General features: G+C 36.7%; 1 protein-coding gene across 5 annotated transcripts in view; it reads left to right on the top strand.

Annotated features, from left to right (window-relative positions):
- The window catches only part of LOC135211969 (uncharacterized), a 244,100-nt gene extending 225,373 nt beyond the window's left edge, over positions 1 to 18,727 (top strand). For 4 of the 5 annotated variants that reach the window (XM_064245226.1, XM_064245227.1, XM_064245224.1 and 1 more), the window contains 6 exons: positions 2,416 to 2,514; positions 2,760 to 2,915; positions 5,298 to 5,369; positions 8,356 to 8,491; positions 8,874 to 9,440; positions 16,185 to 18,727. In XM_064245226.1, coding sequence (XP_064101296.1) covers positions 2,416 to 2,514; positions 2,760 to 2,915; positions 5,298 to 5,369; positions 8,356 to 8,491; positions 8,874 to 9,440; positions 16,185 to 16,297 — 1,143 coding nt within the window. In that variant the 3' untranslated portion in view covers positions 16,298 to 18,727. The remainder of the gene's footprint in view (positions 1 to 2,415; positions 2,515 to 2,759; positions 2,916 to 5,297; positions 5,370 to 8,355; positions 8,492 to 8,873; positions 9,441 to 16,184) is intronic. The other variant, XM_064245229.1, reaches the window with a different exon arrangement.
- The last annotated feature ends 6,177 nt before the right edge of the window (positions 18,728 to 24,904 follow it).

Genomic DNA, 24,904 nt, shown 5'->3' with positions numbered 1-24,904 from the left:
GGTGCAATGTAGGCATTACTTTAGGTTCTTTGCAGCGTCCCATGAAAGGGAAAAGGCTAAGAGAGAAGAATGACCCCACTCAGTCCACCACACAGGGAGTGTAAACAAAGCCTTGTGAAGGCCGCCAGCTTCGGATTCCTGTTGGATTGCGTGTGTAATGCTCGTGTTCGTGTTCTGCCATGCGCCGTTTACTATCCGACATAGTTTACGTGTCGTAGCCTTACACCTGAGGTGCGTTTAGTCGCTCAACGTCCTTAGCACGCTCGTCTCGAGACTGGTGTTGCCAAGTGGAGTGGTAGAGTTCCTGCGAGTGCTTTCGCAGCTTGGACGTGACTTATAAAGCATCGTATCACGGCAGCCACGTTTTTTTTTTCATTATTAATATTTTTCCACGTGTTAATATGTAAACGTACGGATACATATTTAATTACCAATTGCGTTCATGTGAATTTTGCATCTTCAGATAGGTATGTTGTCAAGATTGACTCTTAAGCAAACGTTCAGCATTCTCTTTCTCTCATCATCATCACCGCCACCATCCATATTAACGTTTCCTCTTAACATTTCCATCGACGGAGTTAGCCGTAATTACACGTGAAATTAATTTACACCTTTACTATGTAGTGATTTTTTTTTTATACCTGAATACCCACCTCATCCAAATCTTGATCTGTTCCCATCCTCCGTGATTAACCGTTCGTTTGTGATGCCCTCTTCTGATCCCTTGACTGCAAAGTTCGGGGGTCGTTATCTAGGAATAGTACTTCTTGGGGTTTATTATCTTTATGATATTGACAGTCTTTTGTTTGTTTTTACGGGGTTGTACTAAACACGCCGCAAAGGTGGCTGTATATATAGTTCAGAGCTCAGCTTGTGAGCACATCTCCTTAAGCAACTGCCTTTGTAATTTGATCTTTCCTGCAAATGATTTGAGTTTTTTTATTCTTCTTTTGTAATTGCCCATATCTTGCCTCAGCAGAGTATCGCAGTTCTTTTACGCGCATCATAGTCGTTTTGCTAGTTGGAAATCGTCTTGTGCCAGCACTGGCTATTTGTGTTGCATATTGATAAAGCCTTATTTATCAGTAGGTTATCAGTCTGTCTCTATTTCATCCAGCAGTCTTTCGCTACTCTCGTTTTCTTACTGGCCTCCAATGAGCGCTTCGCGAACCAGTGTCTCTCAGAGGTAACAGAAATGCTCCACTTCTTCCAAGTCCTGCCCTCCCACTACATGGGGCACCCCCCTCCCCCCGCCACTCACCCCTTTTTCGTTTCGGAAATCGGAAACTCATACTGATATACCTTTTATAATTTGCGATTCTGATCTCTCTTACCACCACCTGCTACTTTCGATGCATAGTCTCTCTCTCTCTCTCTCTCTCTCTCTCTCTCTCTCTCTCTCTCTCTCTCTCTCTCTCTCTCTCTCTCTCATTGATTGTTATGTGTATCACCACAACCATTATTGTTTGAGAAGTGGCAGAGGCAGTACTAGGAATAGGACGATCTGTAGTTCTTTTGTTTTATTCATAAGTCATTTCCTTGTTGATTATATTAAGGGAATAGCCAGCACCACCAAAGTTAGCAGTAAGACGCATGTATTACCTTTATTAGATCATTAACACTGTAACTGTTGGACCGCTCTTTGTTATGGGAGCCTTTCTTCGTCTTGGTATGTACGCGGGAACATTTGATTGATTGATTATGATTCATTTATTTCACCTGGCGTCTCATCGACTGTGGTCAACGACGCGGGGTCAGAAAATGAAAACTTTATGGGTTGAAGGCTTAAACACAAATTTAGCACTTGAGCTAAAGATTCTTGCATATGAAGAAGCAGTGTTAAGAAGAGCAACATTGTTCTTGGTTCAAAGGAATATTCTTGGATGAGACGACATAATCGTAAATTTGTTTAAAGAGATGCAAAGCAAAAAATAGTTGTTCAAGAGTTTCATAAAACGCCAGTAAGATGAGCAGAATGTCTGGCTCTGCGTGGAGGAGAATGGAATGTTACCGCAGGTGATGAAAGGCGCCGTGGAAGGAAGGAAGGAAGGAAGGAGACAAATGAGCGGACTGAGGGTTGGGGGCCAATGACCGGATGAACCGCCTGCTTGCATCGGACATTGGAAATCCGCACATTGACACGACTGGTTTGTCGCGTAGGAGAGACTGACATGGAGAGACTACCGTTAACGAGAGAGAGAGAGAGAGAGAGAGAGAAAAAAGAGAAAAAATATGACCATCTACGCTAAAAGTCATGCAAAACGCCTTGTGTTTGGCCTGCCATGGAGGGTATTATGTTAGTTTTGTTGATTTGTGCATGCTTTAAGCCATGTTCCATCTCACTTCTTTAATTTACTGTTAAGGCTTCTAAGGAAGGAGTTATTGCAAAATATTAACGATTCTTCTCTTTTACAGAGAGTGGCAGGATCACAGACTACCCTGAATGAAGACGACGATGCTGGTGATTGCATGGGCAACAACCAGCCTGAGGATCTTGCGCAACTCGTAACGCAGGTGTTTATAAGATCTCGTTTTCTCTTAAAACAGCGCTGCTGAAGCGTTGGTTCTCAGGTGTCTGAAATGGATCAATAGGGACATCATTGACTAGTTACTACTTTGTGCATTCGTGCATTTATACATATTATGTACGGTAAGGTGTGGTTCCAACTGGAGTGCGAGTTATTCTCTAGGTCTAGAACCACCTTTCCCGCCCCAAGCTAACAGTAAGAAGTGATCCTTGGACGTGTCTCATTTTGCAGAGTGGAGTGCAGCAGGAACCAGCACTTTCCCTGTCCGAAGTCCACGAGCACCTGATCCGCTCCCCGCCGCCCACTTCGCTTCCAAAAACCATCACCAAGAACATGTTTGTCTTCCCTCTCTCCAAAACAACCGATGACGGCGCTATGGGGTCTCAGGTACGTTGTATTTTGCCTCTGAAGCTATATTGATGGGATGGGTGAGTTCGTATTTATCCCTTATGGAAAATAGGTACGGTTTCACACACATATTACGTACGTACATGCATATATACATTATATTATATTTATATATATATATATATATAATATATATTGCATACATAAATATATACTAATATTATATTATATCTATATATATAATATATATATATATATATTATATATATATAATTATCTATCTATGTTGGTGTGTGTGTGTCGTTTGTGGTGTGTGTTCGTGTGTGTGTGTGTTGTGTGTGGTGTATATATATAATATATATAATATATTATATACTATATATATATATATATATAATTATATAATAATTCATTATATTATGTCGGTGTAAAAATTTTGTAAGGCCTTTTTCATTCAAAGATACACAATGAATTATAGTGGACCAAGGTAATAGAGATACAGTGAAAGTCTCCGTGTATATGTATGTATTTGATATATATATATATATATATATATGGTGTGTGGTGTGTGTGTGTGTGTGTGTGTGTGTGTATTATATATATGTATGTATGTGTATATATATTCCACATCGCTTCAAGAACTTTTGAAGTTAATATAGCATTTAAGAATAACAACGCAATGAAGCAAGCACTCATGAAGAGCCCTCCCGATAATACTAAAGAATATTCCGCGTAAATTATTGGTCAAACGAGAAAATCATTGGAGAAGAGAACGGTAAAAAAGTATAAGATATGAATAGGCAGACGGTGCAATTTTCGTCCATGTAACTGAAAATAATTTCTATGCAATCAATTGTTCAAGGGCAAAACAGATCGTTTATTTCACTTACATACTGGAAAGAACCATTACCGAGTGGAGCTTTATCAAAGAACTTTGGCAGGAATGTGAATATCAGCTCAGAATAGTATAAAATCAATCCATTTGTTTCACAAGACAAGAGTACAATGTATGGATTTCAAGAAAGGTAGCTAACTCGTGACAGCAAAGGTTCACGTGAGCCCTTCCGTATAAGTGAGCAAGGTGTGTAAATGAAGCGCTGACCTTGGTCTAGGGATTTTACTGCACCTCCGCTTTTCCACTTATCAGGTGCAGATATTTGCTCCAGCTGACTGTGTGTTCGTTTGGTTGTCAGTCTAGCTTATATATGATAAATTTTTACTACTGTGTAGCAGTCCTTGACACGATATCTTTAAAATACTAAAGGTGAACCGGTCAGGATTTATACGCAATGTTTACATTTTTCCATATGGTCTCTCTCTCTCTCTCTCTCTCTCTCTCTCTCTCTCTCTCTCTCTCTCTCTCTCTCTCTCTCTCTCTCTCTCTCTCTCACACGAAGTTTAATAAAAACACGTTATTATATCTCACTGGCTGTGATGACCGTATCAATACTCTTGAAGTGTTAGAGGGATTTTTATTTTTTTATATTTACAACTGGGAATTACACACACACACACACACACACACACACACACACACACACACACACACACACACACACACACACACACACACACATATATATATATATATAGATATATATATATATATATATATATATATATAGATAGTAGATAGATAGATAGATAGATAAAGATAGATAAGATAGATAGAATTAGATAGATAGATAGATAGATAGATAGATATAGATATAGATATAGATATAGATATATTGTGTGTGTGTGTGTGTGTGTGTGAGTACCAAGATTGCAGGATTATGGTTTACTGAATACGATAAAATCACGAGAAAATACAGCGAAGTCGCATTCCTGCAGAATACCACCAATTTTTGCCAGACAGCAAATTTTTAGAGAAGGACGTAATAGAGTTTGGTTTATAGAAAGTATAGGACGGGGATATAGAGTCTTATCCTAATATCTCCACTGATATTTTCAATGACCATCAATGCGAGATGTTGCGCATGTACCGATTTTTACGTTTTGAGTAACTGTCCTCTGGTTGTTATGATCCTTATACATATTGGCGATAACTTTCGTATTTTGCTGAATCGTTTGCACGATTCTTTGGGGAATACATATTTAGTGACGCGTTACATCTTAATATGTTTGATCGTCCTAAGTAGCTAAATTTCTTTGTGGTTTTCATAAAAGATTGGGTAACAGACTTCTCTTCCCTTTTCCAGATTTTCAATCACATCTTTAAACATTTCTAGTTTTCTCTTGAACATGCCTGAATTTCCTTTCATCTTCATGGGGTTTAGAAGAGAGCAACATTCCTTTCATTAATTTCTGAAGATCGACCAGGAGCCATTTAAGAGAAGTGCCACAGTCCTGCCTAGACTGTTTTATTTGTCCAAGAGGCTGCCTGCTGTTTCGAATTCTCAAAGTCGCTTATTTTTCCAGAAACCGCCACCCAACAAGTTTATTCAGAGGTATCACTCAGTAAATTTCCACTCCCTTCCCGTAGAGCAGCAGGTATTTATGAATTATATTAAGAGAGTGTCGTGCAATTAGTTAGCTTTTGGTGTGTCCCTGTAGCACAACTGAAATAATTCTGTTTGTTTGTAAGTCTATGTATGTATGTGTGTGGTGGATTCCCTAAATTCTGCCTTGGGTAAGTCATAACGTGTCTCTTCGTAAGGTAAAGATTAAAAATGCTAGGTTAATCATATTAATTTCTCATGTTGTTATTTTCATCCAGTGAACTATTAGCAATAGTAAAAGATATAAAAAGTCACAGTACAGTCGCCTTTGGGCCTTCACACTGGATATGAAGAAGCTTTGTCAGCACTGCATGTTGTGAAAATGTGGAGAGTAGAGGTCAGTGCTATTCCTTAAATTGATCGTCATGGTATCAGCGCCATGCAACAAAAATGGCATCTGTGAAATTCCACCGCTCAAATCTTCCTTAATGCTTTCAATTCCACAACTCTCACCACATTTCCAGCCTACCGTCTCATTATTCTATCCAGGTAGGTCTGGGTCTGATCCAGCTCTTCTGGAGCCCACAATAGCTCAGCTGAAACGACATTATATTCTGTTATCCCTAGCATGATGCGAGGGACATTTCTAAGCCATCTTCATCTTATCTCCCCTTTAAAATTTTCCTTGAAATATTCCTTTAAATATCTTCTAAATCTAGCGGAATCCAATAGGTTTCCTTTTACTGTCATGATGGTCGGTATGGTATGGTTGATTCACAAGACCAATTTATAATTCCGCTTTCATAAGCTATTTCAGTCTTGATTTGGAAGTCTTTTTCATCCTGCCCTCCGGTTGATTTGCTTAGTTTAGCCTTTCACTCAAGTCCGCTTTAAGAGAACCTCTCCTCTACTGGGTATCATTCTTCCTAAAAATTCGAACGATTCAATTGGTTACTTTAATTCGTGCTCCTTATAGCGTTATTTCATGCCCTTACGCATACTCTTATTATCATCTTCATTATTATTATTATTATTATTATTATTATTATTATTATTATTATTATTATTATTATTATTATTATTATTATTATTATTATAACAACAACAGCGGGTGGCTGCATCATTCGAGTTAATTCTATATTGAGTCTTCATAATTTTTCCTATACGTTATTATTGAGCAAAAATTGGTCAACATTCGTACTTTTGTAGAGAGAAATGCATCAGCAGCGTGTAGAGAGCAGTTTTATTTTCTATATACATATATAAGACAAGGTAACAAAACTGCAAGGGATAAGCCTGTAAAATTCTATGGGTTTAACCCGCCGTATTTCACTACCTTCCCTTACATAGAGAATAAAGATTGCTTTAATGCTCAGCTGATGCATTTCTCTTTACCAAAGTTAAGAACATTGACCAATTATATGCTCAATATCAACGTAAAAGAGAAAAGAATCAAAAGAAAAATAATTTAGATTCAATTTAACTGGGATGGTGCAGCCACACCTCATAATGGGATATGTTTCAGAGAGGGTTTACTTCCTTCGTATTATTATTATTATTATTATTATTATTATTATTATTATTATTATTATTATTATATTAGCGTTGTTTTCGAATCGTGAGTATTTTGTTGCATATACAGTATTGAAATGTTTATTTGTAACAGCCACTTCCCATGTACGGGTTATTGCTAACTGTGTATTACCTTGTGCCTTTTACTGTGTACCATTCACTTTGGTACCTTTCTGGCTTCCTCTCAAGTTTATCTTGCTCCTTTTCTCTACTTGTCATTCTATGATCAACCCTGTGATTCTAAAGTAGTAGTAATAATTAATAATAATAATAATAATAATAATAATAATAATAACACGAAAGGAAGGAGGGCAAGGACTACTAAGCTTAGAGGACTGCGTCAACATCGAGAACAAAGCACTGGGGCAATATCTGAAAACCAGTGAAGACGAGTGGCTCAAGAGTGCATGGGAAGAAGGACTGATAAAAGTAGACGAAGACCCAGAAATATACAGAGACAGGAGAATGACAAACAGAACAGAGGAATGACACAACAAACCAATGCACGGACAATACATGAAACAGACTAAAGAACTGGCCAGCGATGACACATGGCAAAGGTTACAGAGGGGAGAGCTCAAGAAGGAAACTGAAGGAATGATAACAGCAGCACAAGATCAGGCCCTAAGAACCAGATATATCCAAAGAACGATAGATGGAAATAACATCTCTCCCATATGTAGGAAGTGCAATATGAAAAATTAGACCATAAACCACATAGCAAGCGAATGTCCAGCACTTGCACAGAACCAGTACATAAAGAGGCATGATTCAGTGGCAAAAGCCCTCCACTGGGGCCTGTGCAAGAAACACCAGCTACCTTGCAGTAATAAGTGGTACGAGCACCAACCTGAAGGAGTGATAGAAAACGATCAGGCAAAGATCCTCTGGGACTATGGTATCAGAACAGATAGGGTGATACGTTCAAATAGACCAGACGTGACGTTGATTGACAAAATCAAGAAGGAAGTATCACTCATTGATGTCACAATACCATGGGACACCAGAGTTGAAGAGAAAGAAAGGGAAAAAATAGATAAGTATCAAGACCTGAAAATAGAAATAAGGATATGGGATATGCCAGTGGAAATTGTACCCATAATCATAGGAACACTAGGCACGATCCCAAGATCCCTGTAAAGGAATCTGGAAAAACTAGAGGCTGAAGTAGCTCCAGGACTCATGCAGAAGAGAGTGATATTAATAATAATAATAATAATAATAATAATAATAATGAAAACCATCACTTGGCCAAGAATTCTGTACAGACTGTATACAATGTTCAGTAAGGGTATTTTGGGTTTATTTATGTTACAATAATATACCAATGGATTAACAACAAAAGCATTTTTTCATATTTTAAGTGTTACCTTAAACATTTTTTTAAAGTATTTCTGTAATACATGTTACCTCTCATGAATAAGGAAGAGGGTTAGGATATAGCTGAAATGACTTGTGTTTTTCAGGTATCCAGTTCAGTCCCATGCCGCACCCACTCCTTGAATCCACTGGTTACCCGAGGCCATGAAGATGTCCTTGATCAACACCTACGGCAGATTCTGAACACACAACGTCAACTCGTTGTCAGTAAAGGAAGGGCAGGTTAGGCTTTGTTGCTTAAAAAATCATCTTTTGGTGTCATTCCTTAGTGGTTTAATTAGACATTATTAACATGTACGTACTAAGTACGGTACAGTTGTTTTTAAATAATAATTCTTGGATCCCTTGCTTTAAATGGGTAATATTGGGCTTTGCTTGAAGCATCTTTTGTAGTTATTAGCTTGCTGTAACTTGTTGCCATTCCTGCACTGTTTCATAATGAAAACAAAATTTATGCTCAACAAATTTTCTGCCCTCGGTTTTAGTTCTCCTCATCTTTTATGTGTATGCAGCTCAATAGTTCTCAAGACAAGTGTGAGCCTAAGACTATCCTACAAATACTGCCTGTAATGTGTATCTTTGAAGTCATTCCTTCCCTTATCAGGTGACTCGGGTGGAATGACTTGCTCCAGTGTACCTGGTTCCCCTGCTCATGGACGTAGTGTAGCTCGTCGCTCTCCCCACGCTCGCACTTTATCGGAGGAAGCGGCTGTTGTACAGTCAGTTGGTGCTCATAGCATGGGTGGAGGTTCTACTGTAGTTGGTGGTGCAGATTTGGTCATAGATAGAGGCCCTGCAAACATGGGAGCAAGACCTACATATTTAGGGAGAGGACCCACTAGTGTTGTTGGTGGGGCCATAAACAAGGGTGGGGTTTCCTCTAACACAGCCGCTGGTTTAGCTGACATGGGAGGAGTTGGAGGTCCCTCCGCCCAGAGCTCAAGCAATGCTCCGCATAGCAGTGGACTTGCCCCTTTGCTACCTCCAGGAAGAAGACAGCACACTCCTACTGACCTTCTGCTCAATCCTGGTAATCCACCCACAAATCTAGCCCATCCTACTATCTCAAATCCTGCCCATCTGCCAGTTAATCCAGCCTATCGGCCTACAACCAACAGTGGTACGGCTACTCCGCCAATTCTCAAACCCATCAACACCAAAACTAAAAAAAGTTAGTATAGAATGACCACCACCTGTTTCTGCGAACTAATCACTTTTTTACACAGCTTATTGCACATTTGCTTACACTGGGACTAGATAGAATTTGCATCTCAGAGTAAAAGGAATTAAACTGTACTAGGCATAACAAGATTCAGAAGTATTCAGTATAATTTTGGTTGCTATAACAATGCGGTACTACAGCGTAGTCTTGATTAAGAATAATTGGCCTGATCAGCATGTGCACATATATTTAGCAGTATCTTTTGAAGGTAATGAAAGTATTTTTACTGCTGCATTATGGTATCCAGTATTTCTGGTTGTCTACTAATTCTTCAATGGATGAAGTTAAATTGCTGAATTACAGTCTGCTAAAAACTTGTCATTCAAGGTACTTGTTCATAATAAGTACTGCTACATGTCATTTTCAGAAAATTTGAGGAAAGCACTCGCCCAGAAGATTAAATTGTAACCCTGTTTGGGATGAATTCTGTCTTTTGGTCCTAGTGGCATTTCATCATAACTGATGCTTATGAATAGTAATTAGAATCCATAACTCAAAAAAAATTGATTTCATTAATAGAAATAATAAAATGTTAATTTTTTGTTGTACTGCTAAATGAACACCATGATTGGATTGAGTATGTTGATACAAACAGTTACACATCACCAGTATTCTCAGTCTCTTCTGTTGCTGGAATTAAAGGCTCTAGTTAATTTAATTTACTGGCTATCACTGCTATGCCATACTGCAAATATATTTGTATGGCTCTAGATCATATCTGGATTTTTTGGGCATTTTATATTTTTAGTGGATGAGGTTGCCATCCCATTTCCTCCCTTCTGCCTTCATGTTCCTAGAAGGAGGTTGTTTAAGCTGAAAAGGATACAGGAAGGAACTCTGCATGTCTTGTAGATTTTATGATTACAGAACACCCTGCATACCCAGTTCTACTGATTATATGATCTCTTGAACTACTAGACCAAATTTGAAATACTTCATATTTAGCAGGATTGTAAAAAGTTACCGTAATTTTGTACTTGTAAGCTGGAGGAATGTTTATTTTTGAGGTATGCACATGTTTAATGCTGTATACAATAAGTATGTGGTTTACGTGTACTCTAAATTTTGATTAGTATGGAAAGATAAAGAAGCTTCATACTAAAATAGCCCCATGGTTTATTAAACACAAAAAATTTAAATGAGTAATTTTTATTTAAACAGAAATAATCTGAAAAATGAAACCAGTCAGTACAATATGTGGCTACATATCGTCCCTGCAATTTAGTCCTTTTCACCATCCATTTTCCTCAGTTGAAAGTACAGTTGAGCTGTGAATTTTGATGGGTTTTGGTTTGGCAGGTTCGATCAGTTAAAGAATTCTCTTCAATAACAAAAATGGAATATTTAATGAGCTTTGAAGTCACTTCTGTTAATCCACAGTTGACTCGAGGCTAGAAACGTCAGGAAAACTAAGAAAGTTTAATAAGCAATAAATTTATAAAATAGTATACATACATATTAGTCTATTTTACATTCAAATACAATCCTGTATATGTAAGTTCATTTTAATCAGTAAAAATGTTCAAAATGTCTGCAGTCAAGAAAAATATAAACAAAGATAAAGTTGCAGACAATGAACATGTGGTTGAAAATTTAGAGGAAAGAAAAAATGGCACTGTAAATACTTCAATTTTCTTTTATTTGAATACTGAGACATTGTTATCAAAAACTGCAAAATTATCTAAAAGTTGCAGTTCACAAAAGAGCTGTGGATCTGTGATTTGTATGGGGACCCTGGCATCTTTGCTTCAGTTCACACTCATATGTTTGCCTCGTGCAGTGATCTGTACTGGTTTAAGGTAATTACTTCTTTAACTTGTCAGTCAAGGTATTAGTATAAACAGGGTGGTTTAAAAACCCCTTATGTCAGCATTATAAATCTGTGATCCAATAAGCATTTGCTTGTCAACCAAACCAGTGAACTTATGAAAACTCCAAAATCCAATACCATCCTGTCGAGTCTAAAGCTTCATCGTGAGACTTACAATTAGTCTATCTCAAAGTTTGAAAAAGAAGAGCCAACCTTCAGAAGCCCTGAATTCAGCAGTGCCATACAGTAGTGTTTCACAGGACCCTGTAATGAGCAATATCTCTTGATCATTCCCACATAGTGTATGGTGTCATTTCAGTAAAAGACAGTGGCTTTTACCAATCTTTCAAACTAGTAGTGTACATATTATATTGTAAATATGGTATTGTACTTTTATTACAATAATGCTTAGGAAAAACAGCATGAAAATGATCTGTACTGTTTTAATTAAGACAATGGAAATAGATGTATGTTATATAACTTTCTTAAAAGCCTCCTCTATTATGAATGGTAACTCTTAACACAACTAGTGTGGCCATGCCATTAGATATGAGGGTATAATTGAAATACCTTTACAGCCACGTATTATTAAGCACATTGCACATTAGTTATTCATATTCCACATCTTTTGAATGTTAGCAATTGGCAAGAAATTTAGTAAAAATTATTTATTGTCCTGACAACTTTCATTAGATGAAAATAGTTACTATTGTAATAAATGTAACTAATTTTAAATATGTATATGCATAATTTGTACTTGTACTATCAAAATTATTTAGTATGCTGTGCTATGAATTGACTGGCAAAAACAATTATCAGTAAGATATCACTGAAAAGTCTATTTAGTACTTATTTATTTCGGTGAGTACATATTTTTTAAAGCAAAATATAGACATTGTTCTTTTTACTTTGACTTCACTTTGATCATTAAGATATTGCAATAAATGAATATCCTGAATTGAAAATGAGCTTTACACTGACAGATGAAATAAATGTCTCCATAATTGTAAAAAATTATAGTTTTTATATGATACCCAGAAATATCTACATTTTGGTTCAACTTTTATGTCTGTTATGTTTACTTTCAATAATGAAATATTACATTACAACTGAAAATACTTCACCGTTACCCTCAGTAACTTCCTTCAAATTTATATGCAAGCCAAGTTATAATCCCCAACATTATTTTTTTACATGGGCATTACTTGGTCTTTGGTTAGTTTTATATCCTTATTTTTTAGTTTATTTTATGGTTTTATTTTTTCAGCTAACATTAAAGTTAGATCCATTTGAAAAAGTAACACTTTGTTTGTTTTTGTAAAACACACTTGGGGTTATGTTTTGATTATTGTGTCTTTTACCAGTAACTAGTTTTTAGTGGTGTATGTACAACAAGAGTTGGTATGGAGCCTCTCAAGCATTGAGGAACTATAGAAACTTTATGCTGGCTTGGGAACCTTTCCATATTACAGTTTTTCTAAGAGATTGGGAAGGCGCTGATAAACTGTATATTTCAGTTCATGGAAAACATAAGTACTACTACTACTAATAGACATTTTTCTGCAAGCTGGTAGCTTCTTGAATTTGATAAAATGAATTATTCAGGTCAGAATGACATTTTTTAGTTGCACAAAAGCCTATTTTATTACATTTGTGTCACCTTGTATTTGTAGACTTTATTTTATTGTTTTATAGCTTAAGTTTCATAGTGCACATTGGTTATGTACTGGTTTACAGAGGTACCTTTAAGCAAGGAGGCGCTTATATCCGGATTGTCTTTAGGAGGGAGGTCACTTACCTTCACAGGACCGCGACACCATCTCCTATGTCGTGTCCTAAAGTAGCTAAGCTATAATACTGGTAAATTATTTTGTGAGTAGCTTAAGTTAGCGTGCTGTAGTCGCTGTTTTGTGTTACGTAAAAAATATATACATGTTTATGAACTACAAAGGTGAATCCCAGGTTCTGTGTTTAGTTTTTATTACTTCTTTTTTTGGATAACTTACACTTTTAACTTTTTGTGAGGAGGTAAAGTTTTAAAAGTTTTATGTATATATCTAAACTTAGCCATTTTTAAAAAAATATGGAACCCTATGCCACTGATACGCACTTCTGTGTACAATGTATGTATTTGTTAGCTAGTTAGCTGTTTAGAAATATCTGTTGTTAATGTTGTGTCAAACCTTTTGGCCCAAAGTGAGATTAAATTTATAGAAGTTAGGGCCATCATTTATGATGGGTTGCTATAGATAAATCAGAAAGTTCTTTCTTCAGTACATGAAGTTCTGTATTCAGTGTAGTTTTTTTTCTCACATCAAGAGGATTGGATGGAGGTGAGTTGAAATTAGAATGCTTAACAAAACAATAAAAGTTAGAAAAGGGCAGAAATGAATTTCACAACATTAGAAAGTTGAAGAAAGAATTTCATAGCTTAAAATTAAAGAAGTAAATTCCCTAAGCCAAATAATCAAAGGATTGTTAATTTTTACATGCACAAGAGACTTGTCACTTTGGGGTTCAGGAAATAGTAGTTGTTGCCATTTCAGTTATGACAGTCAAGTTTAAGGAAAATGAATTGAATTTGACAACAGATTGCAGTTTAACCTGTATTATTATCTATTGTATATATAAAGGCAGTCCCCGGGTTACGACGGGGGTTCCGTTCTTGAGACGCGTTGTAAACCGAAAATCGTCATAAGCAGGAACATCGTCAAAAATCCTAAGAAAACCTTACTTTTAATGCTTTGGGTGCATTAAAAACTATGTAAACTGCACTCTTATTGCATTTTTCATCAAAAAAAGCTTCAAATATTGATTATTTTGCATTTTTGGTGTCATATTTCTTGTGCCAGATCAGCGTTGTAGGCGTCATAAGCCTGGAACGTGTCGTAACCCTGGAAATAATTTCTGATGAATATAATTGAGATGCGCCTTAATCTCGGAACGTCGTAAGCCAAACCCGTCGTAACCCGGGGACTGCCTGAAGAAGCATATTGATACTGATGAGGATGACTGTGGTTCATTGTAAATTTAAAGACCTATTGAATTGCGCCTTGGGAAGGTGCTTACTTTTTGATGTACATAGTACTAGTTTTTCAGTATGAAACATGAAAACTAAAATTTCAAAAGCCATGCCTTATTGACATAGCCTTTGGCATTTGCAGCTTTTCAAGTTTTATAACGCTAGTTGATAAGTCCTGATATACAAATATAGATATTAAAAGGAACAGGCACACTTGAACAGGTTACATTTTTTTTATATACAAATGGTGCCAAGTTATCTTATTAGGCGTGTTCTGTGGCGATGATCCTGAACCCCTTTAGTAATCCCTTTTTGGTATAGACAACAGATACTTGGGTCAAGTATGTTCCTAATGCTAATTACAGCTTACATAGTGCATATTGAAGAATTTATTTGTTTGTGGATAGGTTTACATAACTAATCTAATACAAGAAAACAAAATTCAACAGTTTACTTTGAAATACATAAACAAATTGAGTGTCATACTTTGTCATTCATTCATTTTTCCATTTTATTTTGATGTTAGCACTGTCCTAAATCTAGTTAACTAAGGATTTGAAGAGATTACACAATATTTTTAAGTTGGAAGTGTCAGCGAGACAGAAATTAACCTTCCTTTTAGCTCGAGTCCTTCTATTTTCACATTAGTTTCAGCTAGTTTTCTTAATTTGTTCCCTTCAACAAAGTTGGAAGGATTAATACAGTCATATTTTTCAGTGTAATCTCATTGCAAAACTGTTTAATGGATTTCTATAATGAACTTTATACATAGAGGGGTGGCATTTGCACCAATAAGTTAAATAAATTCGGGGATAGATCTAGATACTGGTCCAGAACTAATTTTCCATTTTTTCTACCTTCTGAAAATTAACCACCAAGAACTTGATGAAAAACTGTTTGTGCCATCAATCTTAAACTAGAGATTTCATGTGGTTTTGAACAATATACATGCATTAAGCACTGTCTTAATATTAATAGATATTTTATCCAGACTAGTAAAAAAAAAGTCCAACTCCTTTCAAGTCAATTATTGTTAAGAAACTTTAAACACCTGCAAAGCCTCCTTGTCTTATAGACTTTGCAGAAATTAGTGTTCACCCCCCACTCCTAATGATAGCTTGATTTGGTAATTAGTGGTTTCGCTCTGTTGCCTAGCCAGTGTTAGGTTGTCTGTCTCTCTCGCTCTCTCTAATTCAACTAACTTCCTTTGGGTTAGTTTTCACTCATCCTTTTACCTTCCCTTCTCATTCAGGCCTTTGATAGTTGAAGTGAGGTTCCCATTCTGTTGGCCATCTGAATAAGTTTTCAATTGACAATGAATCTTATTTCTAGAAGTGTCTTAAATATTACTCATCAAACTTAGCTCTTAAGAATAATTTTATATAAGGTGTAAAGACTGAAAGTCTGATCCATGCTTAATCACTCAAATATTATACTTATGAATTTTTTAGATGTTCGGTTTCTTCTCTAACCAAGCCCTTTGATGTGAGAATTTCAGGTTTCGTGCTAGATGAAATAATCTTTTAAGTATGGTACTTCTTCATATTCCATTTATAACCCAACATTTACTGTCATTAATGTTACTAAAAAATTATAGTTAGGAAAAAAAAGTCGCTGATAATTTTATAGTATTTCCCCAGTGCATGACTTTTACAGTTGTCAGATTTGTATATCAAATTTGGGTGCGTGCATTTTCAAGTTAATACATTCTGCAATTGTTAGTATCCATTTACTTCATCATGAGGTGCAAATTATAATTTACTTCATCATGAAGTGCAGATTATAATTTGTTATTCCATTGTATTTATATTTGCCTACTTAATCTTTTCAGTGATACGTAACTTATTTTCTTACTTGCCAGGTCCAGGTATGAAGTCGGAAGGAGGATCGGCTACAACATCATCATCTCTTAGTCTGCCCATTCGATATCCACACCAGCCAGCCTCTTCGTCCACTCTCATTGATACTACGTGATCCTGTACATGCAGCTGTTCCTGGTGCGTATGCCATATATACACAACTGAACTCTCTTTTCAATGCTTAGTCTTCTTATTAATTATCTTAGTATCTGTACAATAGTTAATGTACCATATCATTGCTAAACTTCCATATCACAACTGCAGCCTTATTGTCAGACCATTCTTTCAGGAAAAAATCTCCCCTGCAATACATTGTCAGATACAAATTTTGTATGGTACATTTTTCCACATATTTATTACGTACTTGGTAATTTTAAGAAAAGGTTGATGCAATAGTTTATAGTTGTGTTTTTATTGTAACAGTTTGTGTCATGAAATTTTTCTTTCTGTAAATTAACTTGAGTGCTCATTGGTTATGTTGAGCTGTATTTTTTTCTTATGTGCACATCTACCTAAATATAATCTCAATTTTGTGAAAGTCTGTGTCATTGGACTGTATCAGTAACAACCAAGTGATAGAGCAATCAAATTTCATGGTATTCTTTAAAGTATTTGGTCCAATTTTAGTATAAATTATTTTTTGGTGTAAGCCCTTCCTCAGACTAGGGTGTAATTTTAAAGCTTAAATACTACTCAAGTTAAAGCAAATTTGGAAAACATTTACTAAGAAAAATTATCGTAGAGAGCCCAGCATTTTTTTTATTGAGAAATTAATTTTAATAAATTCTCAATAACCAGGCAGATCCAAAAGTTTAATGATAAAGTAAAATTATTTATCTACATTTTTTATAAACATGTACTCCCTCCAATCATAAAAGTTGTTTATAGATTTCAAGTATTGTTCAGTAACATCCCAAATTTTGGCAAGGTTGACAATATTTTTGTGACATGTACTGTACCCTGCAGTAAAACCTAAATTCATATCCAGTTAAACTTTGGACTAAACTCTCTTGTAGCCTTTTTTGCATAAATAGGCTTTGTATTATACTAACAGAACTATTATCAGTGCATAGTAAATGATGATAAAATATGAACCCTGTTGGAATTGCATGGATATAATTCTTTGTTACTATGTTGATAGATGGAAAGTGCCATGTAAATTCATTAATTCAAAATGTATTAAGTTTTGTATGTCTCAAAGCCCCTCCCCCCAAAATTATTCCAGTTGTATGTGAAAGGTAGAGTTACTAAAGCCTTTTTGATGTGGAATGAATTTTGAACGCATGCATATTTGTTAATCCTTATTGTTTATGCATACATATGCAGCATTTATATTGAATTTTTACAATGTGTGCCTGCCATATGTTGGATTGGATGAAGAAAAAATTTTAATTAGAGGAAAATACTTCAACCAAAATATTTCTAACAAATTTGAAATGCCCATACACAAAAACACCAGAACATTGGCCCCTTACAGCATGTGTTATACGTGTGTGCATGGTATACAGTAGTCTGTTTACCGAGTATACTTGTGTATGTGTTTTACAAATACTCATTAGCCAATACTTATTACACTGATGAATTAATGCGATTGTCCCCAAGAAAGATGTGGGAAATATGTATGTATCAAGTTATGATTTTACTGCAGGTACAGGATTAAAAATATTTGTGTAAAATATGCTAGTCAAAATGAGTTATTCTATAATTTTGTAGTTTTAAGTATTTATATTTTTTTGTGAAAAAGTGTTAAAAGAACATCAGTTTGCTAGATTGGGAGGCAGTAGTTGATGTTTCAAGTAAAGTTATTTAACTTGATATAAAACGAGTAAATATTGATTATGCCTTGGAATATTAATTTCTTATTTTTGGTATCCTTCGATCACATAATTTATTTAAATTTTGTACTACTTCAGTAAGGTTACATGTCTGCTGATTACTAGGTTTGCATGTATAAAACCATCCACTAAGACTGTTATTCAGATTTTATTAATTACTACAAATTAAAGAAATCTTTTTGAGCTGAAATACATACATGTATTTTTGAAGGGAAACAAGGTTAGGAATTGAAGTTCATGTGCACAAATGGGTATTTCACTGAAAGGAATCAGACTGCAGTGCTTAATGTGTAAATTTGATTATGGAGATCTTTAATACATTTGGTAAAATTTAAGCTAATTCAATCAATAACCATGTTTGGATTATATACCTTGTTCATGGATACAGTAGCGAAGTGATTTTTCAGATTTGTCCAGTGATCTGCCCTCACTGTATATTGATCTTGAACTGGGCTTTGTGATGTTTAACAGATAATCAGTGTTGTTAGTCAGGAACAGTCTAAGGAAGATTAAAATCTCACCACACCATTTTTAGAGCAGCTCTAAATTGTCTGAAGTTGCTCCTTCTCTGTAAAGTATTTTTTGTCAGTAACCTTCATTGCAAAACTATATATTCTGAAGTACTGTTTAACTGCTGAAAGGGTATTGTTTCTGGATTTTGTATCATTTGTGATGTTAATAGCCAGTAATTAATAAAAAATATAAAACAACTTGTTTTACTGTTTTTCTTGTTTTAAGAGGTAATGGTGCAAGAAAGTGGGACCATATTGCCAGGTTTTGACTCGTGTAAAATGACAAATTTTTAATCAATTCGTATATTTCATAGCTAACAGGCCTGAGATCTTAACAATAGGATAACTGTCTAGCACCAGATGGAAACTGGTTAGGAAAAACAATCAAAGATTGTAAAGCAAGGAATCTGTGGCATCTGGATACTATGCATATATGAGGTGGAAGCTGGTCTCCAACCAGGCTTGGAGCCTTGTGACGCATCGGTCTTTCTTCCTACTCAGGATACGAGAGGGAATTGTCCTTCACTTACTTTTCAAGAAGCTGCTACATTGGAGTCAACGGCTTCTTGGTTAGATCTTAGCTGTGGCTAAGATTACCTCTTCAGATTCAGCTAAGAAATCAGTGGATGAAACTGCCTTTGTCAGATTGCTTCAGTCTGTTTCCGAAGCTATTTCATATTTAACAAACTTAAGTGACAATGTTTGGGCTAATATCCTGTTGATGAGGAGAGATACAGCATTGGGTAAGTTAAGCCGTGAAACTGCCTTTGTCAGATTGCTTCAGTCTGGTTCAGAAGCTATTTCATATTTAACAAACTTAAGTTACAACATTTGGGCTAATATCCTGTTGATGAGAAGAGATGCAGCATTGGCTAAGTTAAGCCATGCTGTAGATGTAGACTATTATCTCTGCAATGGGGATATTCTAGTCACAATATCTGTTGCCAAAGGACATATACTAGAAGCAGCTATTGGATGGATACCAATGATAGATTGGTTCAACAGGCAGTATGCAAGTCAACAAGAAATCGTCCTGGTGAACTAAGACAGGCTCAACAAACCCCACAAAAGAGAATAGTGAGGCCTAATCCTGCCCCTAAGATGGCGAGATCATCTTCGAGGAAGAAACTACTGCAGCGGCCCGTTCACAATTGAGCTAGTAGAGGAAGGGGAAAAAGGCCAAAGGTGATTGGAGGACCGTTATAGATCTGTCGACTTCTAGTTAGCCCACAAATTTGCATTAGGATGACCGAAGGCCCAAGCATGAAATGGTTTTGCTCTAGATTGAAGTAACCTGATGAAAGAAGTGCTGCTGACAGATCCTAGCCACTGCTGATGACCACAAATCCAGCAATAAAACAGTGAAAGGCAGATGCAGCAGTCAACAGGAGGAGCTTCTTGAAAGGTTAACAAAGATCCCTCAAGCCTAACTTGATCCAGGGTCAACTGAATCACATCTGAGTTGACCTGCCTATTCATCAGCAGCAAAGGGCTTGTAGAATAGTACTTTTTATGCTGATTAAGAGGAGGAGGAAGCAGCTTGAATGACCTGTTGAAAGAGAGAGAATTGTCCCATCCTGAAACCAAAGAACTCACATGTTGCAAAATCAGGTTAGCATGCCCTGAATAAGAGAACTCAAACAAAGCTTTCACATTTTTCTTTGGTCCAAGCAAGGCCTCTATGGCCTGTAGGGGTCATTGAAGACAGTCTCAGTCCTCTCAGAAAGATTATTGTACTCACAAATGAGATCAATAACCTCCACGTGGGAAGAAATTTTCTTGACTCTCCCAATCCTCTCTATCCTGCACCAAACTCCAAAACCCTGAAATAGAAGGTAGAGGGGGATCCTGACTGCTTCCTCTGGCCACTGAAGTATGCTTCTTGGTTGAAGGATGAACGTCATCTCTCCCCAGAAGAATCACGTTCACGAACAAAGGAATACATACGCATGTCAGCCTCCACCCGAGAAGATGAACAACGTATGTGACACCATGAAGCAGAGAAGCAGAGGCACAATTCCTCTACCTAGAAGAGTCATGACCACAAACTCTGGAAGGTAAACAACAAATGTAGAACCTCCTAGGGGGCCATGACATGGAATATCTTGGTCTCCTAGAATCTGGAGAAAAATGGACACACTTCGTTCAGCAATACGAAGTCGTAGATGCACATCCTTTGTGAGAGACACGTCTGGTCATGAACCTCAAGGCTGCAACCTGAAACACATCTGTGGACTAAACAGGAGAGGAATTCTTGGACCTCACAGGCAAACGAGACTTTAATCAAAGCATAGACGAATATCTAGAAGGCCTCAAAGCGACTGGGCTTCTAACCGGAGGAACCACCACCTTTGATTTCTTGACTGGAAATATGTCATCTTTTTGGTAAACTTGGACAGGCTGAAGAGAGAAAGAACAAACAAGAGACTTATGAGAAGTTGAAGGGCAATGATCATCTCCCACAAGGACAAGAATGTGAGAGAGAGAACCACAGCCACGTACATCTCTCCCATAAGACGCAGCAACAAAATCCTCAATCCTCCAGCACCTGACTCGAGACAGAGGAGGGGGAGACGAAGATAACAAAGACAAGAGTGTTACACCACTTCCTCTTAGGGGTACTACTATACACCTTTCAATTAACAGAGTCCAGCTTATCTATCATGGCCTGAACAAAAATGATAAATTTTTAATCAATTTGAGTTTTTCATAGCTAAGAAGCCTGAAGGGTAATAATAGGATAATCTTCTAGCACCAGCTGGAAACCGGTTAAAAGCAATGAAAGATTGTATGTAAAGCAAGGAATCTGTGGTATCTCCGATGGATTGGTAACTGTCAATGACGATGTAATGGTGAGACTGGATGTGATGTCACGGCAGCAGGCGGAGAGAGTGATGTCACCAAAACTGTCATCATGGGCAGAGACAATGCTGGGAGTGACATCACAGGGTGAGACGGACTCTGGACCCGAGTTGATGTCCTTGTTACAGACATGGGAATAGGCGACCCAGGAAGAAGAGCAGATAGCGAAGGCATCCCGATAGACAGCAGCACACATGACCCATAGTAGCTAAGGCCAGGAGGAGGGAGGTCTGCTAGGGGAGCCGATGCTGAAAGGCATGTAGACATGAAATGGGACAACAGGCCTTCCCACACAGACGACATCTTGTGCGCATTGGTGCCTGAAACAAAGGAACAAGATGGCACAGCCTCCTCCCTCCCCTAAGGGACTATTGAGAGAGAGGTGGCAGCATTAAACATACCACCCTGAGCAGCTCCTGATACTTCCAAAAACAAAACAATGGAAGAAAAGGAAGGGGACAAGGCAACAATATAAGACAAAAGCAGAAGGAATAAGCCTAGAAGGAGGAGAGAATCCTATCCTAGATGGGCGTGCTGACTCCCTATAATGCTCCTTCTTCCTGTAGAAGTTCTTCCACTGCTCAAGAGGCCAGGAGCGACACTCCTGGCATGGATTGGTTAAATTACAAAAATTGGAATGACATTTACTACAAGTTGTATTGGACTCTGTCAAATTGAAAGCTAGGAAGTATGAACACGAGAGCCCTGGAAGGCTGAAGACCCTCACTCAACTTCTTAGATCCGATGGAAGTATCCATAATGAACCAAAAAACATGCACACAACCAAAAACCAGTAAAGGAATCAAATGGATTGGGGGGGGCGGGGGGGGGGGGGGGGGGTGAGGGGGCCGCCGCTCAGCGCTTGGGAGGAGGAGAGCAAAAGCGAACATCCACTCTCCAAGGTGGGTGAAGAAAGGCTGAATGCATCACAGGGTTCAAGGGTGGTCGCTGACCAGCTTCCACCTCATCTACTCTTTAGATGCCATACATTCCTTGCATATACAATTTTCTATTGTTTTTCACCAGTTTCCAGCTGGCACCAGACGATTTATTTTAAAGTGAAGACTGAAGGATTAAGTATATGAACAAATTAGTGTTAAACAGTCCACTGAAGCATAATAAAAAAAACCCTCATACAGGCATTGGAGAATTACAAATGCAGCATGTATATGATTTTAAGGGGGCCGGCTGGAACCCCTATATATATGGTGGTATAGGGCGAAAAATGCAGTCATGAAAAAATTCATGGAGTTCATATGGCAATTGAGAATATGTATACGAAATATTTCATCAAAATTCCTCTTACTTTCGTAGTTACAGGGTAATAAGTTAACGTAACTCAATAAGCCTAAAACATTGATACGTACAAGAAAATGCAATAATTCTTCTATTACTGTAAATTTTGATAATTATTGTCAAAGAAATTGGGAGAAATGGCATCTGTAGACATTCCCAGAGTCGAGAAGGGAGACTTCACTTCAGTCAGCTCCCAAGTCCAACTATCAGTGCAAGCACAAACTTCAAGTAGTCTACACGTTCGATTTCAACTCTGACATTCGCTTGCTTTTACGTATGTTTATGTATGTTTCGGCAAGAATTTCATCATGCCAATGAGGAAAAGACAAGGAAAACATCTCGCCAACATACAGACGAATTAAAATCGCTCAAGTATTATTACAGGATATCATAATATACGCATAGTTAGTGAAGAGAGAGGGGAGGGTTGCGTAGTAACGCCCGTCTTGCCTGACAGCACACGTCACGCTGTGCCCAAGGCTACAATCTTTGAGCAAAGAGATCTTCATTTATGATAAATAACAAAGTTTTGGTTTTTTAATACCCAAAATGGAATATGAAATTCATAATAATCATGATTTATTAAATTGTCTTTGTAAAAAGAGAGTACACCTTTGAGTTTCACCTCTGACATTCTCTTGCATTTACGTTTGTTTATCTTTGTTTCGGCAAGAATTTCATCATGCCAAAGAGGAAAATACAAGGAAAACATCTCTCTAACATACAGAAGAAGAAAATTCGCTGTAATAAGCCGAGTTAGTGAAGGGGAGAGAGAGAGAGTTGCGTAGGAAGGAGTGCCCCATCTTGCCTCGAGCAGTGCCCCAGGCTACGATATATGAGCAAAGGGATCATCATTTATGATTAAATTATGATAGATAAAATAGTTTTGGTTTATTAATACACAAAACAGAAATATACATTCATAATAATCATTATTTATTAACATTGTCTTTATAGAAATACGCAGGAAAACTTTGAACGCCCATATCTCAAAACTATACTTATTGTCCCTCAAAATCTATCTTCTCACTTAGTTTTAAAGCTATAACATTGGAATTTGGTATATAACTCAGAAAGACATTATAGAACAATCAAATAGAGCCCTTTTTTCCTATTTTTGTTTAGTCTTTTTTTTTATAATTTTTTTTCTCCTGATTTATAGGGTTTATTTTTTTACCATATTGAAAAATTCATATCTAGCAAAAAAATTACTTTTAGAAAAAAACTCATTTGATTGGAGGTCTACATCAGGTCTATATATGGTAGTAATCCCAGGTCTTAATATTAAATATCAAGGGAGGAGATAGAATATGAAAAATGGTTATTTTCGGGATAAATCGCCCTGGCGTCACAAAACCGAAGGTCAGAGGCCAAAATCATATGCGGTTTGGAGATGTCCCAAGTCACCTTATTAAGTGGTATGAATATCAAAGTCCTGTCCTTAAAAAATGGCACTAGCCGGTCAGCCCCCTTAAATCCAATTATACTATAACTTCAAAATAATGCATCAAAGGGAAAAAGTTTAAAACCTGAATGAAGAAAATTAGCTAAAGGTAGTCTGTTGCTAAAAAATCTTAAAAGCAAATACCATAATTGCATCAAAAGAATAGCATAATCAAAATAAGGAAATGAACAAGGAATCTCCAGGAGTCAAAAATGAACAAACTTACTGTATAAAGTAATTCTACTTACAATAACTAAATACATATTAGTCACTAAAAACACTTCCAAATAATAAATGAATGAAAATGAATACCAAATTACACTCGATACAAAAAATTTTAAATTGGAAGAATGCCTTGATGTGTGTGCACTTGACCAATTTTAGAAGAAATAGGTCCTATGGGTAAAGAGAGCATGATTTATAAAGCTTTTTGATAAGAAATTTATAAAAGCACAGTAATTAAAATAACAAGCATTTGAAGTAATTAAAATAACAAGCATTTGACATATCGAGTAAAATTTTGCTTGGAAAATGGCTTCTTACAATTAACATTTTCATAAATCCACTGGGTCAAGTTTTTACTATGATAAAAGCAAAAACCCCAAGTTTAATAGAATGTTGGGCATATTTCCAGCCCTCATATATCAGAAGTTATGCATCTGACATGATGCTGCTGCATTTCCCAAGAAAAATGACTGAGTATCCTGAAAGTTGAACAAAACAATATAAAGGTAAAAAAAAAACACACACAAGAAGAAATCTTAAGCTTTATT

Source organism: Macrobrachium nipponense, chromosome 40 (genome assembly GCF_015104395.2).
Source record: "Macrobrachium nipponense isolate FS-2020 chromosome 40, ASM1510439v2, whole genome shotgun sequence".
Lineage (NCBI taxonomy): Eukaryota > Metazoa > Arthropoda > Malacostraca > Decapoda > Palaemonidae > Macrobrachium > Macrobrachium nipponense.
Note: the sequence above shows the minus strand (reverse complement) of the source record. Positions and strands in the feature narration are given on the sequence as shown.